General features: G+C 26.6%; 1 protein-coding gene across 1 annotated transcript in view; it reads left to right on the plus strand.

Annotated features, from left to right (window-relative positions):
• The first annotated feature begins 845 nt into the window (after positions 1-845).
• Positions 846-18,301, plus strand: part of LOC111620611 (haloacid dehalogenase-like hydrolase domain-containing 5) — a 58,134-nt gene continuing 40,678 nt past the window's right edge. Inside the window, exons 1-4 of the mRNA XM_023362578.1 lie at positions 846-1,138; positions 10,168-10,434; positions 12,682-12,794; positions 15,420-15,510. Of these exons, the coding sequence (XP_023218346.1) occupies positions 1,058-1,138; positions 10,168-10,434; positions 12,682-12,794; positions 15,420-15,510 (552 nt within the window). The 5' untranslated portion in view covers positions 846-1,057. The remainder of the gene's footprint in view (positions 1,139-10,167; positions 10,435-12,681; positions 12,795-15,419; positions 15,511-18,301) is intronic.

Consider the following 18,301-nt stretch of genomic DNA (forward strand, 5'->3'; position numbering starts at 1 on the left):
TTTCTATTTTATTTAATACAGTAAAGTTTAGTTTATTGCTTCATTGTTTCGTAAGAAATAGTAAACACGGAATTGTTTATCGATTTTTAAATATCAAAAATTGATAGAACAGTGGTTCTCAACCACTGTTGTAAAAGTTAAAATATATTAATAGTGGCAACCCAAAACTCCTAACTCTAACTAATTTCTAAAACCTTAACTAAAATAACAATATAATCTCTATATACATATATATAAATACTATGTAATGTTAGTTGTGTGTGTATGTATGTATGTATATATACATATATACAATAACTCATATATATATATATAGTTAGTGTTGTAGTTAGTTCTACAATACGCTAGACCTGTAAAGAATCGATCTACAAAACGAAAATTGAAACTACGACAAGTAATGAAAGAAAATGATTTCCCTATAAACACTTGGATCTACAACACGTGGGGATGTAAAGGTGTGGTTATAAAAGAAAAAAACGAAAAAACATTTCGCAATATCAGAAGAGAAGCTTCGAGATCTGGCAACATTGAAACAGAAGTTTCGAGAAGGGGAAAAAAGAAGGACCACGTGTTAACGACAGAAATCAAAAGGCGGTAAGAGAAACTTTACATATATATATACTGTTTCTTATATATATATATATATAGGGGAGACCGGGGCAACTTCGGCATGCGGGGCAAGTTTGTCAAGCGCTTTTTTTTAAAAACAAATTAAAAGGAGACTTTGGTTATAGGTTAGGCAGTTGAGTTTTATTGGTGGCTTGTTGAGTGTAGTGNTACCGTAATTGTAATTCCGTTAAGTCTAACAACGCATTTAGAATCTCTAATCGCTTTAAAAAAGGTTGTCACTACAATCTTTAAAGAAGAAAAAACAAGTCATGTGATTTTTCTCATCTATTTCCTGTCACCTTGAGATATTTCCTGCTGCTGTGATATCGATTATAACGTCACAATGACGTCGGTAAACACACAGCTGTTACGATATAATACGCTCAGACACCGCTGGTGAAATAAATTGGCAGAAGTTTTTAAGTTTGCTGTAGACAGTTTATCAGGAATGGCGACTATTTTGCGTAAAACACTGATTCCTAGGCAAAGAATTGTGAACGCTGTACAAGGTCATCTTTGTCCCTTACAGGTGAATAATTGTTTTTAAATAGTTTTTAGTAAAGAAAAAAGTTTTAAATGAGAAATTAAAACAAGTGAAAGCTTTCTCGAAAAAGTTTGAATCAGCTTTTCTATAATATTAAGTAGAAAATATTTTAATTTTTACTTAGTTTCGAGTTTTAATTTCTTAACTTAATATTTGTTTTTTTTCAACCCTATAATAATAGCAAGTTTTTTATGCCAAATATTCAATATTTTAGCATTAATTAATTATCACCATTATTATAAGAAATTTTGTTTTAGATAGCAAAAATATAACAATTAACTTTTCATACAGATTTTTTTCTATAATCGATTACGTCACAACATTTTACTACTTATCTCGATATTGCAAGAAACAAAGAAAACTTATAAAAAAAATTGTGTATTGAAACTTTCAAAAACTTAATGAAAGTATAATTCTAAGAAAAGTAATCGTTCTCAGAATTTTATAATTATGATTACTGGCGACTTTAATTAATTCGCGTCATCGGTACCATAAAAAATGTGTATTCGTTATTGTATTAAGTTCATGGTTAGCTGATTTTTAATAATTGTTATTTCTTTAAATAGTTATTTTATAAATCTTTATAAAATTTTTAAAAATTAATGATTTTTCTTTTTCAAAACTGTACTGATAGTATAATTTTGAATTATAAATTGTTAATATATCGATATGCGAAATTATAGTTTTTAAATTAAAAATTTATTTTTTGAAAATTATTTCTTGTTAGTCATTGACATAGTTATACATCAAGGAGGAGTCGTTGGAATCGAATAAAACTTATATTAGTGCAAACGTAATGACGATGGTAATAGGAATTACAATAACAATTCTTAGCAAAGTGACAGTTTCCGTGGAACAATGGTACAATAAAAAAAAAATTAATAACTTGTAAAACCTATACATATGGCGATTATGGTCGGGCATGGAGGCCTACGGACTACCTACTAGCCTGAGACAGATTTGTTCATAGATGTTGTGCTGTACTGTACCTGCCGTTCCAGATCCCTCACACTTGTCCATGGCTGAAGGTGGTGTCCCGTCTAGTCCCACAAATGTTCGATGGGCGAATAATCTGGAGGGTTCCCCATCAATGTGACGGACACATTCCTGGGGAACCCTACCCATATGTGGCCGACGACATTATCTCATTGGCAGATACTGTTTGCAACCGTGCCATTACAGGCAATATATGAGGACTTATGATTTTCTGAACGTACAGTACCAGGATGACCAAATTGTCATATAAAATGACTCCCCAAACCAGCACGTCAACAGTGGGAGCAATGTATCGCTCAATAGTAAAGACGGGATTGAAACGCTGACCAGTGGTCCTCCACACACTAATACAGAGGTCGTCCATTCCTAAATAATTGGGATTCGTCACTAAAGACGATACGTTGCCTATCCGTAGCAGTCCACGTGTGTCTGGCATGGCACCACTGCAAACATAACACGATGTTGGATGCTACTGTCAGAACGCGTAATGGTCGCCGAGCATGCAAGTTTGCTTTTTCTACTCATTGCCACTGGTACGGGGCTCACAGCTGTCTCTGATTGGTGGACAAAGATACTATTGAAGCTGTCCGTGCTTATATTAGATTATGCTGGTAATCTGTTTGGGGTCTACCTGCCTTATATGTATGCCCTGCCTGACCGAATACTTGCTGACGGGTCAAAACAGTCTAGATCAGTGTTTCTCAACGGGGGCGATATCGCCCCCCATGTGGGCGATTTTCCATGTTGAGGGGGCGATTAGTGACAATTTATATTTTGGGGGGCGAAAAACAATTTTCTGGGTGATATAGTAAAACATTATATTAAGAATAATTAGATATTTTATTCGTTATATCGTACAATAATTAAAGAAATAACATTATACTAGTCACTAGTCTATTCAATGCAGTACGAATTTGGCATTGCCTTGGTCCTCGGCTTCGGAATTTTGAAGTGAAGGGGGGCGATGGTTCGTTACAGGTTGAGAAACACTGGTCTAGATGATGGGAAATTAGGTGAATTGGTCATCCTGCTTCCCTCAGATCGATGTGCTGCCTTTGTCAGTTTGTCATATAGTCATGGCTGACGTTCGAAGACTTCAAACAACAGGTACCCTGAAAATTTTGAACACAATGAGTCATTGTGAGCGATTTTAAGGCACTCTGGTAACATTACCTGGCATGTAATCGGATTAGAAATGTAATCATTTACATACCTGTTTAAGACATAGCCGTATGCCGAGTTTTGCAGTAATTGGACAGTTCTATTTGTAAGCGTAACTGCATTTTGTCAACGAATATATAGTTACCAGTGATAATACAGTATATTACTATTATTTAGTTAAATGTAATGCCATTTTATTTAAGTACCCTTGTATCTAAATATTTAGTAAGAGAAATTAATATATTTAACCTCAGTTTATGTGGTCTTAAATTTCTTAAAAATTAATACAATAATTAATAAAAAAATATCTTAAAAAATAAATATTTGAATAGTTGAGTTATAAAATTTATTTATAAAATTGTCATTCCTAATATCAAAGTAAGAATTAATAATAATAATTAAAATATTGAAAATGTAGAATTTCGTTAAAAGACAAAAACCAATAAAAAATTGATTTTATTAATCTTACATATCAAATTATTAATTTAAATAAATTCAATTGAATCAGAAATATTTATATTATTTTTACATTAGAATTACTATTCCTATAAATGAATTTCTACATTTTGTTCAGTTTTTAAATAATGACTTGATATAACTATTTTTTTTTTCTTTTATCTATTTATTGTCGCATTAATAATCTGTATTGAAAGTTATAAAGTGTTAACGTCATGAATGACGTACTTTTATTTTTGATTTTTGTATCCAACGACTGTTATCAGTTAAGATTATCGAATGATTGAAGAAAAATGGTTTCTAGAAATTTATAAAAGAAATCATATATTTCAATAATGCAGTCTTAATTTGTGCTTTTTTAAAATAGTTTTATTATAATTAAAATTTAGTTATTGGAAGGATTGTTTTGATTTGTTTTTAATTTCAAAAATTGTTAATTGAGAAATAAAATACTTAAAAATTATTTACATTTGATATCCAATGATAAATTATGGCCTTTCTCTTTGGATTTTGACTCCTCGTTCCACAAAATTTGAACATGAGAATGTTTTAGATCTTGTATAAAATATATTTTTAAATCATATCTAGAAAAGTACATAATAACCGATAAAAAAACAAATAAGATATTTTATGTATTTTATTTTCAGTGTGGAAAAATGTTTTTTCATTTGATTTCTATCTAAGTAGAATTAACACACACTGACTTGCACTTAATACTACGAGTGTAATTTTACACTCAGTTAAGCTTTAATTAATAATAATTAAAATGTGAAAAATATTGCAAAATAAATATTTAAACAATCTGTTTTGATTGAAAATAACCCCATTAAATTTGTTTGTTAATTCATAAATACAATATTTAGTGCGAATGCACCACATGATTTGATAATTATTCGAAATATCTTAATAATATACAAACCTTTTTTTTTAATGAATGCTGAAGATAGTGTGCTAGACATCCTTTGAAGATGATAAAACTATTAATTATTTCAATTTGAAAAGCAGTTAAAACGTGCTTAAAAACATTTTTTATGTTGTAGGCTGCCATTTTGTTGGATATAATTTCGAAATTTGCGTTTTGTTTAAACGATTCATCGGAATTTATTTACACTATTTTTTTTAATACGATAAATTGTTTAAACCTATAATTAATCATCGTTTATTACGTTTATTTTTATATCTTACAAATAAATCTGCGATTATGAATTTTAAGATTGCTTTCTTTAAATAGACAGACATATTTAAAAAATATATATATATACTGTAAATTTTGAGGGTATAGCTTAGATAATCTTTCTAAATCTTTCATTTGTTTTAGTCGTACATTTAAATGTTTCTATTGTATTTATTATGGACGAATGCCAGGATTGTTGTTTTTGTGTTAAATGTTAAAGCTTTCTGAAGTATTGTTGTCAATAACATTTATTAAAATCGTAAAAGTCTTACAATAGTAACAAAAAGACAATAGTCATTAATCTCGTTTTTCTCTTTCTATTCTATCAATTCAATAAGTCTCACGAATTTTATATACTTAATAACTTACACGAATTTTATATTATTTGTTTGGAGAAAGTTGTTGTTTGATAACATACTAATACTCCAGTAAGAAAATGATTTTATACTGTATTTAAAATTACAGATTCAGTGAATATTTTACTTCAGGTTAATTGAACATATTTTAATATTTTCTTTAGAGAAAGAGAAATTTCTGAACATTTTTAAAAGTGATCATAAACGTTAATAATATCGCAGTTAATAAACTTAAATTTTTTTAAAATAATTGAGTAATTAATATGACTTCGTTATTAAGCTTATGTAATTTCTTTTTTATAAAAGAAATTTCGAAAGTTAAATATATTTATACAGAGTGCAACAGTTGCATTTCAATATATAATCAGCAAATTATTTTTAAGCTGCTGTAGTTTTCTAAATTTTAATATAAATATAGTAACTTATGATATTGTAGTAACAGATAAATCACTTTTAAAAGACTAAATATTGTATATTCTATATATATATATATATATAGAATGCCAAATTCAAATATCTTCTTCAAAGTAAACTCGTTTAATGTTGATTAATTATTGGCCAATGTAATAAAATTTTAATTCACAAAAAATAAAAAAAAATGAAGAAAAATTTTTACTAAATGGAAATCACTTTTAGGTTTACATCAAATTATCTTTATACATTTATACTTTTAAATATTGAATGATTTAATTATCTATTATAGTAGTTTTATATTATTTTTGGTCGAGTCTTGTTATAAAGTCTTGTATTTTCTGCAAAATTTTGCGATCCCACAAATTTTGATGTCTGGGAAATTTTATTTTTTTCCTCATTTAATATAAGCACGTTAGGTTTTTTTAAGAAAATCAATAAGATGCAAAATGGTTTAAAATGGATATTTGTTGAAACGAGGATGATTCAATATCAAAAATACAACCAATTGAAACTTTGAACCTTGCCAATACAGCCAAATCATTGTTTAATTTTTACATTTGATGTCATTAAAACTATTCTATGCTAATAAACACAGAATTTATACTTACTTGATGTAAAGCATATTACGGTTTATTCCATATTTCTGGACAAATTGTTTTCGCTTAGTCTATATATATATATATCTCAAAACTTCCATAAAAAATTTGTTTGCATGTACTTCTCAAAAGATTATTTCTATTTACATCTAGTCCATATTTTTCTTTTGCTGTTATCGAAATAAAAAATACCATCTTCAATCGTACACAATTCTTGAAGAAAACAAAGTTTTTTAGATAACTTTATATTGTATAATTCTAATAATTAGGTACTTTAATTTATGTAATTGTAAAATGCTATAAAAATTTGATTTTAACTGTTTTCCTTAAAGAAACTTTTTCAGATTAAATAGATTGATAAAAATTAGGATCATTGATTGATTAAGAGATCATCGTTAATACAACGCAAACTAAAAAAAACATCCGTTATATTTGCGCTATTAATTGTATTATTAATAACATCATATTTGAAATGAATTATTATTTATAAATCATAAAGAATATATAAATTTCTAGTTACACTCTAAGTACCATCAAAAGTAAGTGCTATTTGAAAGATGTAAAATGTTATATGATATAATATCACATAATATTAAACTTAAGAAAAAGGCATCGAGTTCATTTTGTGCTGTTTTTTTTTCTTTTTATTAAATGTTTCGGGTATTTTTGCTTCTATCTTTTGAAACATTTTGAAGATTGTGTTGAAATACTCTGAAATGTCTCTAACAGCAATTATACGTTGAGAAATTTTTTAAACATGTAAATAAAGTCATCATCAAGTGAAACCTTTGGATGTTAGAAGTGCTGTTTCGAAATTCCCAAACTCATCTGGAAGTTTACAGAGAAGAGAGAGTATTTTACTTTCAGTTGTTTTTATAATACAGTTTAAAATTTTGTAGCTTATTAAATTAATTAATAAGCTATAAAATTTAACTCTGTTCCGGATATGTCGGATCCCGCCCCTCTTCATCCGGCCGCCCTCATTGTGGGTCTGGCTGAACTCGTGTTAGGTTTGATACTGCCCACGGCGGAAGAAGTAAAAATCTCATTTATTACTAAATTAAATAATCGACCATTTTTATTTCAAATATTTCGAATATATTTGAATCAGCAAAATACATAATACGTTAAACTGCTATTTTAATACATTATTTATTGATATTTAATTATATATTACGACGTACAAAGATTGTCGTGTAATTGAAGCAAATATATTGAATATATTGTTCATAATATGAAATTTAAAACTAGCATGAATATAGTTGCTAAGGGGAATTGCATAATACATATTAGATAATTCCCTTATGTAACAATACTTAAAGTCAATTTCCTGTGGCTTACGTACTCTTGTTTGAATTGTCTGCTAAAACTACAAACTTGTAAATTCGTAAATTTGTTTCTAAATATAGCCTATATTTAATAAAAGTGAATTAGAAAAGAAAAAAAATGTTTTTATTTTAATGATACACTTTTGAATGTGTTTTTATTTCGAAAATCGGTTTTTTGAAGTTTTTTTTTCTAATAAGACTATAAGAATTTAATCTCACAACGTACAAAGTAATCCCAGTTACAAAATTCATAAAGATAAATATATTTTGTAATAATAATTAATTAATTAACTATAAAAATTATATATTAAGATAACTGTTTTCCCCGCCTTAAAAAAGGAACCGAATTTAGACAATCAGTTTTACCTAATGATTTTTTTACTAGTAATTATTTTCGTTTTATTTGAAAGATTTTACTTTTATGTAAATTGATATATTAAACTGACTTGTAAGCCAAATAAAGTACTGCTACGGAGAGAAGTTAAAAAAACGTCGTTCGTAAACAATAACCTTGAAACTGTTATTTATTCAGGTTATTTAATTCGAGACAGTTTTTCTTGGAAATCTTTCTCCGTACTGTTTAATATCAGTATATTAAATTCTTAATAGATCGTAACATTATTTGAAAAATCGAAGAAATGAAATACTAAGACAAACTTATAATTTTGGAAATTAAAATGCTTTTTATAATAACGAAGTATTCGAATAAATTTTCATATATATATTGATTAATAGTTTTTGCGTTTTTATCAGTATTATTTACATAATAATAATAATAATTTAAAATGTCTTCAGGATATTGATCAAGGACTAAATGATTTTATTTATATTTTAATGAAAAACATTTTAAATAAAAAATTAATAATTTTTATTTAAAGAATTAATTCGTTTAAATTTGGAAACAATAGTAAAGTATATTTATATTATCATACTTTAAAAAAATTACAAAGTTTATCCTGAGTCATAAAATCTATAACATTTAAATTTAATTATGAATAATAGAATAAGTGTGAAAAATATTTATAAGTAGTATGTATAAAATATATCTATATTTAGAGTCATGCCCTTTAATTTAACTGTTCATCATTACAGTTGAGATATCTAACCAGAAATATCATTGTTATAATCTTATGTTTGTGCTCATTTGATAACACTTACTAAAAATATTACACTTTGTATATAAATAGTGTAAAAGAAAAATATGAAGTTTGTCTTTTTTTGTTTTTAACAGCTTATTATCAAATTATTTTCAGAATTACTGCAAAGATTCTGTTAAAAAATATTTAGATTCTACTCTTAGTTATTTGATTTTTGGAATAGCATATATTATTATTTACTAGTGTTGCAACGAATAGTATATTCAGCCAGGAGTGTGGCTGAATAGCCGAATATTCGGCCAAACTATTCGGCTCGATTAACACACGTACGAAAATTGGCGCACAAACTGCATTATGGCAAAGACCCTGCTCTCTATTGGCCTGCTGTCACTACGCTTCGCCAATCGCGTTAATTCTTGACAGTTGTAGCGGACAGACAAGAGTGTCATGGCAGTATGTGATAAACGATGATATCAAATGTGGATAACAATGAAATGACCTACACGTGTAAATAACGGAAGAAGAACAGAGAAGGACCGCAAAGAAAAATGTGAAAATAAATATGAAATTGAGTAGATAACATAATCGAACAAGTTGAAGCAGCTTATTGGCACGAAATTTGCGGCCGTCAATGCCAAACAATTGTTGTCATAGACTTTGGAAAGCTAAATGCTTGTAATGAAAGTCACTTAGCTTGCACGGGTGAAAGCCTGGGACCGTTCGGGCTACCAAGCTGTCTCAAATCTGTGAAATCATAACTGTGACATACCAATGTCCTATCTGTCTCTTTTCTCCGTTATCGCCAGGCTATGAGTCATGTAATTATAAAATGGAAAAACTATGATGGAAGAGTGACGAATCGAAAGTACCGTGAGCGCGTATTATGATGTATGCATAGGCATGCGTGGATTAGAGCGATAGAGGAAAGAGAAAGGGAAGAGCAAAGACGAGTGCTTAAGAAGAAGGATAGGCAGGGTCAGACCCTCAGATATGTGCAACGATTCTTGAACGAATAGGTGTGTACGTGTGCTGATCTTTGTAATTATAAATTGTGAATACTTGTGACTAATATTATTTTTTTTTTTATTTTGTACATGTTACAAGTTATAAATAAACATAAACAAACAACACTAACCCGATAACATTAAATCTAAATACCAAAATGATTAATTTACTGTGTTTTTGTTATTTCTTACTCCTGTTTCTAGGTATTCGGTATTCGGCTGAATAGTGATTAAATATTCAGTATTTGGCCGAATAGAGAAGAATAGGCCCGAATACCGAATAGTAACCGAGTATTTGTTATATCACTATTATTTACATTATGATTTTAGTAATAAATAGATTTATTATTATTTCTGCTCTGTTAAATATATTTCTATTTAGACAGTTTCTTTTAATCATATTATCATTTAAACTATTGATTTTACTTTTAGAAAACTAATGATCCCTCGTGTCAGCGAAATCCAGATGATATTACGTGTAAAGTTTCTCCATGTCGAGTCCCTAACTTTGGACTTCTTTTTGATATTGATGGTGTCATTGTAAGGGGTAGAAAAGTATTACCCTATGCAGTAAAAGCTTTTCAAAAATTAGTTGATGAAGAAGGACAGTTTAGAGTACCAACTATTTTTGTAACAAATGCTGGAAATTCCATGCGACATCAAAAAGCTCAACAATTAACAAATTGGTTGGGAGTAGAGGTAAATTAAATTTTTTAAAATATTGCTAATATATTTTAATATTATTTTATTAAACATTTTACATAAATGTTGTTTTAATATTTACTTTTGTTTATTTTTCAATTAAAAATAATAATGTAGTAATTTAGAAGGTTTGATTTATAATGGAAATTTATTGATATGATCTAATATATTTTTATTATTTTACTTATTGTGTTTGAATCTTATAACTGATGAAGCCTTAAATAAATAGACAAAAGCATTTTTAATGGCAAAAAGCTCATAATGTTGTTCTGTGTGTTATATTAAATTAGATCAGTTTATAATGTTAGGATTTTACAGTTTTTGTATTTTGATGTGATCATTTATTATAATTTTCATACATTAGTTTCATGTAATCAATGATACACAAATTCAAAATAAAACATTTAATAAGTACTTTCACATGTTACACTCAAGTTTCTTTAGGATGTTTTAGAGAATATAAATTTTTTTAATGTTAAACCAGATATTTAGCATTATTTGGTATTCAGGTTACTCAGCCATAAAGTCAGTATTTGGTATTCAGCTGAATACTAAACAAACATATTTGGGATTTGGACCAATACTTTCTCAAAGTTAAGCTAATCAGCCGAATAATCTCATTTTAGTTTGTAAAGAGAGAAAAGAAAGGGAAAAATAGATAAAACACAAATTATTCTCAGGAAGCTAGTGTTATAAAACCGGTACACTTACCAACGTTAGTGATGAATTTGGAAAAAGTTGAAAGTTATTCAAGTAACCTTTTGGTCAAATGTATAAACTATAAGGATGCCACAGTATTACCTAAAGTGTTAAAATAATGTGTATAGTAATATCAATTAAAGTATCAACTGAATATATAGAAAGTGAATGGAAGAAAATTGAAGACATCTTGTTTTAAATTTTCTCCCATTAATTTTCTATATATTCAGTTGACACTTTAATGGTATATATACAGGATGATCATAAAGTACTCCTATTCAACACTATCTGGAGTGATACTATAGCAGTCCAAATGCAAATAAATTTTGTATGCTGTTTCTGGACACATGGAAGAGATTTAGTTCAAAACTCATCACTATGGGACTTGTGGAGGCAAAGAAGTGCATAGTTGATGCATAATGAACACATGCTATGAGTAATAAACTGCCTACAGCATAGGAAATACCATTTGTATTACTGCAGATCAGCAATAATGGTCATCACTGACTGAATGTGTCTTTCTTGTGAAGCTGTTTTATGAAAACAATGCCAATGCTGCAAATGTGCTTTGAGAGTTATGACACCTTTGAGATCCATGTTTCATCACCAGTTATGATCTCTGAAACACACTTTGCTTGCCCATTTTCAAATAATGTAGTAGCACTAGTCCACACAAGCTTCCTCCTGCTGGTCTGATACGGAATGTGGAACCCATCACATTCCTGACAAATAGCTCTTTGTGTAAGATCTTGTGTATTGCTGCTGATCTAATGTCTAGACCGAACTTTCTCCTTGTATGTTAATTGTGGATCTTCTCTTACCATAATCTTGACACAATTTACAGGTTCTGTGATTAACATTGCAGGATGACTGCTTCTGACCTCATCTTTTAAAGTTATCCTTCTGTATCAAACTCACCAAATTACCAAAACATCTGTTTATAGGATAGAGCAATCTGAGAAAGTGTCTTATAATGATTAAGCTTCATTTAAACCCAATTTTGAATTTATAAAACATCACATCTGAAAATTATTGTGAATCAATTCCATTTCAAATGTCTGGCAAATTGCATTAGATACATTTTCTATCATTTTAGAATGGTAAGAGTTTGCAAGAGTGAGATATTGTAGGCAACCCATTAAACAAGAGTTGCTTTGCTAAATGTAGCAAATTGCAATCTAAATGTTATGTACTTTTTTCATATCTATCATAACATATAATTTTGTCAGTGTAGACCCAGTACTATAAACTTCTATACTTTTAGTACTTTTTAAATAATTATATTTACTAATATATAAAACTTTTATTAAATAAAAATAAAGTTAAATTTATTTGAGAATCAATTTTTTTTACTTTAAATACTTTTCTAAAATTAATATTGATTTTAGAAAAGATCAATCAATAAATATCTATCAATATATTTATGATAGAAAAATATTCTATTACAGTACTATATAATTTTTGGAATAAAAACTTAATATTTTTTACAAAATAGTATTTATATTTTTAATGTATAGCATACATTTAAATTAATTTAATCTTTAGATTACAGAAGACCAAGTGGTAATGTCACATAGTCCTCTTCGAATGTTTAAGCAATTCCATGATAAACATTGCCTTATATCTGGACAAGGACCAATTATTGATATTGCTCATGGGTATGATTTATTTTCTGTAAATAAGAATTTTTAATTTTATATTTAATAAAAGTGCTTGCTAATAATAATAGTAATAATGCAGTGGCATAGCGAGGGGGTTGCAAGGGGATGTATTATGCACTGGGTGCCACTTGCAGAGGGGTGCCCAAATGGTCTTCAAGACAAACTATATGTGTTTCTGGAGAATGGAGGGGATGTCAATAAAGTGTCGGCCCCCGGGCGCCAGTTATGTTTGCTACGCCACTGTAATAATGGAAAAGATCTTTAATTCTGAATAACTTGATATTTGATGCAAGTTCAACAAACAGTACAAGCTATTGCATCTCATGTACATAACTTGTTAATAGCTGTGTTTTTATTAATTTTCTGAAAGTAGTTTTTTTTAGAAAATTAATTTAGTTAACAAATATATTTCATTGTTTTTTTAAAGTTTTATATTTCATAAAGTGTTTTAACACATTAACAATGTTTTGGCACAAAAGTGTAACATGTATTTGCTAAACTTTCCAAAAAAGCCAAAAACCATCTGAAAAATCAGATTTTGCAATAAAGTAACTTTAATTTGTAACAAAGCATAATTTAACAAAAAGAGTGAAAAAGATTTCAGAAAATGCTTATATTTTCATTTGCCTTATAAAACTTTCAGTCATATTGTTCATTCCATCAGCTGTCATATAGGAAACCTATCCAACTTCAATGTTTTTTCTGTTTTTACAAGACTGGAGAATAATCGTTGTTACAGTGATTCTATTTAAATTTTGCCAAAAGAAGTTGTCACAATAGAGAACAAGATGTTTAGTTACATTTGTAGTTATCAGTCCTTTTGATATAACTGTATAATCAAGTCAAAATTTCATTACTCTCTTTTTCTTTGAACTTCTCTTGCATGTATCAGTAATCTTGTGTTAGCTTATCTTTGTAGACTGTGAAGCTATGTACTTATTATTTCTTCATTTAAGAGCCTGCACAATAGCAGGCTCTTAAATGGTTTGTGGGTTATTGTTCTTCTGCTGAAACATAACCAATATTTCAGAAAATTAAGTAAGTTAACAATATAATTCAAAGAAGTAAAAAGATGTAATAGCCAACATAAAATAATTTCAAAATTTACTTTTAAAAATAATTTGGTATACTATTGATTTTAAAATAGTTTCCCTTCTTTTTCTATTACTTTAATTAAGTGCAAAAATCAAACATCAAATTACTATCACATTCATGCTCTTATGTTATTTAACTGATTAGTATAGCATATGATTAGAATACGAGTGTATTCTGAGAGGATTTTATGATATCAATATAAATATAGTCAGAAGTTCAATGAATATGCAAGTAAACTATTGAGTTTTTAAATAGAAAATTAAATATATATTGAAGGGACCAAATTTTATTTAGTAGATTTTAATTATTCAAAGATTGATGATGTTAAATCAAATCAAATTCTTATTGTCATTTAGGGAAATTACTATCATGGGGAATATTTAGGAAAAAGCACAAAACTTTTAATAAATACAAAATGAAAACAAGAATATCAAATTATTAGAAGCATTCATTACCAGAAGTAGAGATTGGTTTACTAAATAAAAAATTACTTCATGACATATTTCTTAATTGGCATCAAAGATCATCTTAGTATATATTATGGTAACATAGTTAAAAAATTATGGTGCTTTTCATGATATACATACAACCAGTTATTCTTTTCTTTTTCAACTTATTCACATTCAAAAATTGGAAGTGCAATTCTCTCTACTACCACAAGACAACATTGATTAACAAAAAGCAATTTTTGATTTTATATCTTAACTTGGTTTTACATAGTATTAGTTGTAACATAATTGACAAATATTAAAATGCCTGTTAAGTAGACCATTATAGAACAAATAAATGCCTAGATACTTAATTTCATTAGCAACATTAATTTTATTCCTGTTTATGAATCCATTTATACTACCTAATTTTTTTGCCATTCTTAAATATAACATTTTTTCACTTTCAAATATCAATCTTAATTTCATTTTGTTACAAAATTTAGAAAACGTATCAATTTGTTGTTGCAAATATAACTGAGAAGAAGAAAACAAAACCACATCATCAATGTATTAAATGTTAACAAGCCAAGTTGAATATGATCATATAAATCAGCAAAATAATATCAAATATCATGAATATATACAAAAAAGGTACAGACTAAGAGAATCACCTTGTGGTAAACCATATTTATTTTGATTTCTTGAAAATAACATCCATCCTGACATATCACAAAATAATCAGTCTTTTGATGTTAATATAAAATATACCAGATTTTGTTAATACTTCTTTAATAACATTTTCAATGATACAAATCATCATCCTCACCATCATCAGGAAATAGAACTAAAGTTTCATTTTTTTTTTTTTTTACTTATTACATAAATTTAAATTTTGTAACTTCTCAAATAAAATATTAATTAAAACAGAATCACTTGCTCTAGACAAATCTGCCAAAAAAAAGCCAACAGTCTGTGTTTCTTTTTACTCAAATGTTACTGAATTAAATTAGCTAAAATGTATAAAGCTTCCAAAACATATTTTAAAATAATGATATTACAAATACATATTAAACAAAGTTAATCAAATTCATTTCAGATTAGGATTTACTAGAGTTACCACAGTAGATCAGTTACGTAATAGTTTTCCAACTTTGGATGCTGTCGATCATAAAAGGAGATTAGCATTGGTAAGAATGTTTTCCTTTTTAATCACTGAAAATTAAAGTAAAATATAGTTCTTCTTTTTGCTGTTACATTTGTCATTCAGTTTTAATATTTTATTGATTTCTATAAAATCTTAAAATTAGTATTTTAATTTTTTCTTATTTTATATTGTTAACATTTTGAATATATTTAATATTTTAAATATTTTCAAAATGCAATTGAATTTTTTTTAAAGATTTAAATTTTTATAATTCTAAATTTGAAATGCTATTGAAAACAGAATTATTTAAATCATATTTATAAATAATTCAGCAAAACTAGAAACTGTTTCAGAAAAATCTTGAAGATATTACTATAGTTTTTACTACATAAATATGTTAATAGATGCTGATTTAAATAATTAAAGTTTTAAAAAAAAAATCAAAAACATTTTTGTAAACTTTTTATTACAAATGAATTTTAATATGAAATAAATTTTTGAAAGCAGTATGATGTCTTCAAAAATTTTCCTTACAAAAGATTTTCTGAATATTATGCAGTTTCTAATTTTATTTCAGTGAAATAACAACTAAATTATAAATTATTAGATATTATATAACAAATCAAAGTAATATATATGGTGAAAGAAGAATTATAATATAGCAATATTCAATATTAATTTAAAATAATTATAATATATATTTAAGTTCAAGATAATATTTAGTATATAATTTTTAATTTTATGAAGGTTCATATGTAACATGCATATATGGTACATATGTAATAGATAGATTTAAATTTTATATATCATTATAAAGAAAAATATAGTTTTCTGTTAAATATTAGTTTTTGTTTTGGAATTTTTATTTCTTTTGAAATAATCTAAAGTAGAAAATAAATTCTAATTAGATGGATATAAATTTGATTAAGTTGATCATTAATACTCAGATATTGAAAAAATTAGTTACCTAAAATTAACCTTAATATTTATATTTTGATACTATTGTTTGCATTATTTTTTCAATTAATTTCTGATTTAGAAATTTGATTTTAAATGTGAATAAATTAAAAAAATCTTTTCAACAAATTGTTTTAAGAAGTCCACATCAATGATAGGATTGAGCTGATTCAGTTTGAATTGTCAGAAATTTTTATGAATTTGCAGAATTGTGTAAAATTTTAATGTTACAAAGTTTACAAAAAATTGTATTTTAATGATTAAATTATTTAGTAAAATAAGTTAATAAAACATTTTGATTCTTACAATGTCACTAAATTTCAAAAAATTCATTTTTTTCATATTCAATATTTTATGAATGATTATTCAAGGTTGTTGGTGATTATTTCTTTGTTTTATAATTTTTTCTTTAATTTTTATTATTTATATCTGTAAAACTCAATTATTGTATATTTCCTAACATTTTTTTCCTGTAAAATTTATTTTCTTGGAACATAGTCATTAGTTTTTAATTTTTTTAAGTTATGATAATTATATAGAAATAATAAATATATTTGTAGTCAGTATTTCCCTGCTTATTTCTTAAGCTACTTTTAATAAAAGAATGAATTTTAGCTTGGAACTTTGTGAATTTATCTTTCATTATAAAATTATTAAAAAATAGTTATTTCAACTAAGCTCACTGTTAATTATTGTAATTGTTATTATATTAAGTTTTTTTAGTTTCTTGAAAAAGATTGGATGACTCTTATTCTCCAATTATGTTTTTGAGAGTTTTCTTAGCTCATCACTGGTCAAAATTATTCAATTACAAGGATTCTTGAAATCCATAGCTATTTACATTAATGATATTGTAATAATTATTTTGTATTCCAATTGAAAATTTTTCTTTTTCGGATATTATTAAAGAGAAGTTATGGTAGTATTTTTAATGATTAAAAAAAGAGGGAACATAGGACAAAATTCTTTAACTGAAAGTTAAGAATTGCATAATAGAAATTTCAATACAAGTTGAAACTTTTTAGTTTGAGCAAACCAGATAAAATGAAGAAAATGCTATTGGCATTTTAGAAAAAATTTCTATACTTCATTTATTAATTGTTATAAAATCAAATACATTAGAGGATACTTGTTAAAGCAGCAGGATTTGTAAACACTAGATTAATTTGAAGAAAGATATTTTTAAAACATACTGAAATCATCATCATTGTATCTCCATCTTTCAATAAATTTATTTTTTTTTTATATTCCTATTTTTCCTTTTTCTAAGCCTTGCTATTGTATATATATTCTTTGCTCTCACATTACTATCTAACCTTTTATATATTTTATCTAATTTTATATGTATTCAGTAACTGTTTCCTTTCTTGTCTTCTTTTTTGCTACTTTGTATTCTAATTTACTACTATTCTTTCTAATTGCCTTCTGAATTTTTTTGCTCCATCACATCCTTATCTGTTTCATCTTATTTTTGTGATACCTAAAATAGTTTTTGTACATTTCTTTACCTTTGATATTACCAAATTCCACATTATTTCTGCTTTTCCTATGAAGTTTGTCTAACCTTTGTGTAGTTAAAAATAACAGTTCCAATATTTGAATTAAATATATCAATTATAATTATTGTAAAGTTATTATCTCATAAATTAATATAATTTAAATTAATTGTCACTTATTAAGGATCAATTTTTCTTTTATGTGATATATAGGAAATTTAATATAAAGGAACCCAAATGCTTAATTCAATTTTCAAAGTTGATGAAAATTCAAATAATTTGAAAATTTTTTATTTACAATATGAAGTTTTTTAAACATTTAAAAATAAATATTTATAATTTAATATTTAGAATAATTTTTAAGTTATATATTAAATAATT

This window comes from Centruroides sculpturatus, unplaced genomic scaffold, assembly GCF_000671375.1.
Source record: "Centruroides sculpturatus isolate CEXI.00-Female unplaced genomic scaffold, Cexi_2.0 scaffold137, whole genome shotgun sequence".
Taxonomy (NCBI): domain Eukaryota; kingdom Metazoa; phylum Arthropoda; class Arachnida; order Scorpiones; family Buthidae; genus Centruroides; species Centruroides sculpturatus.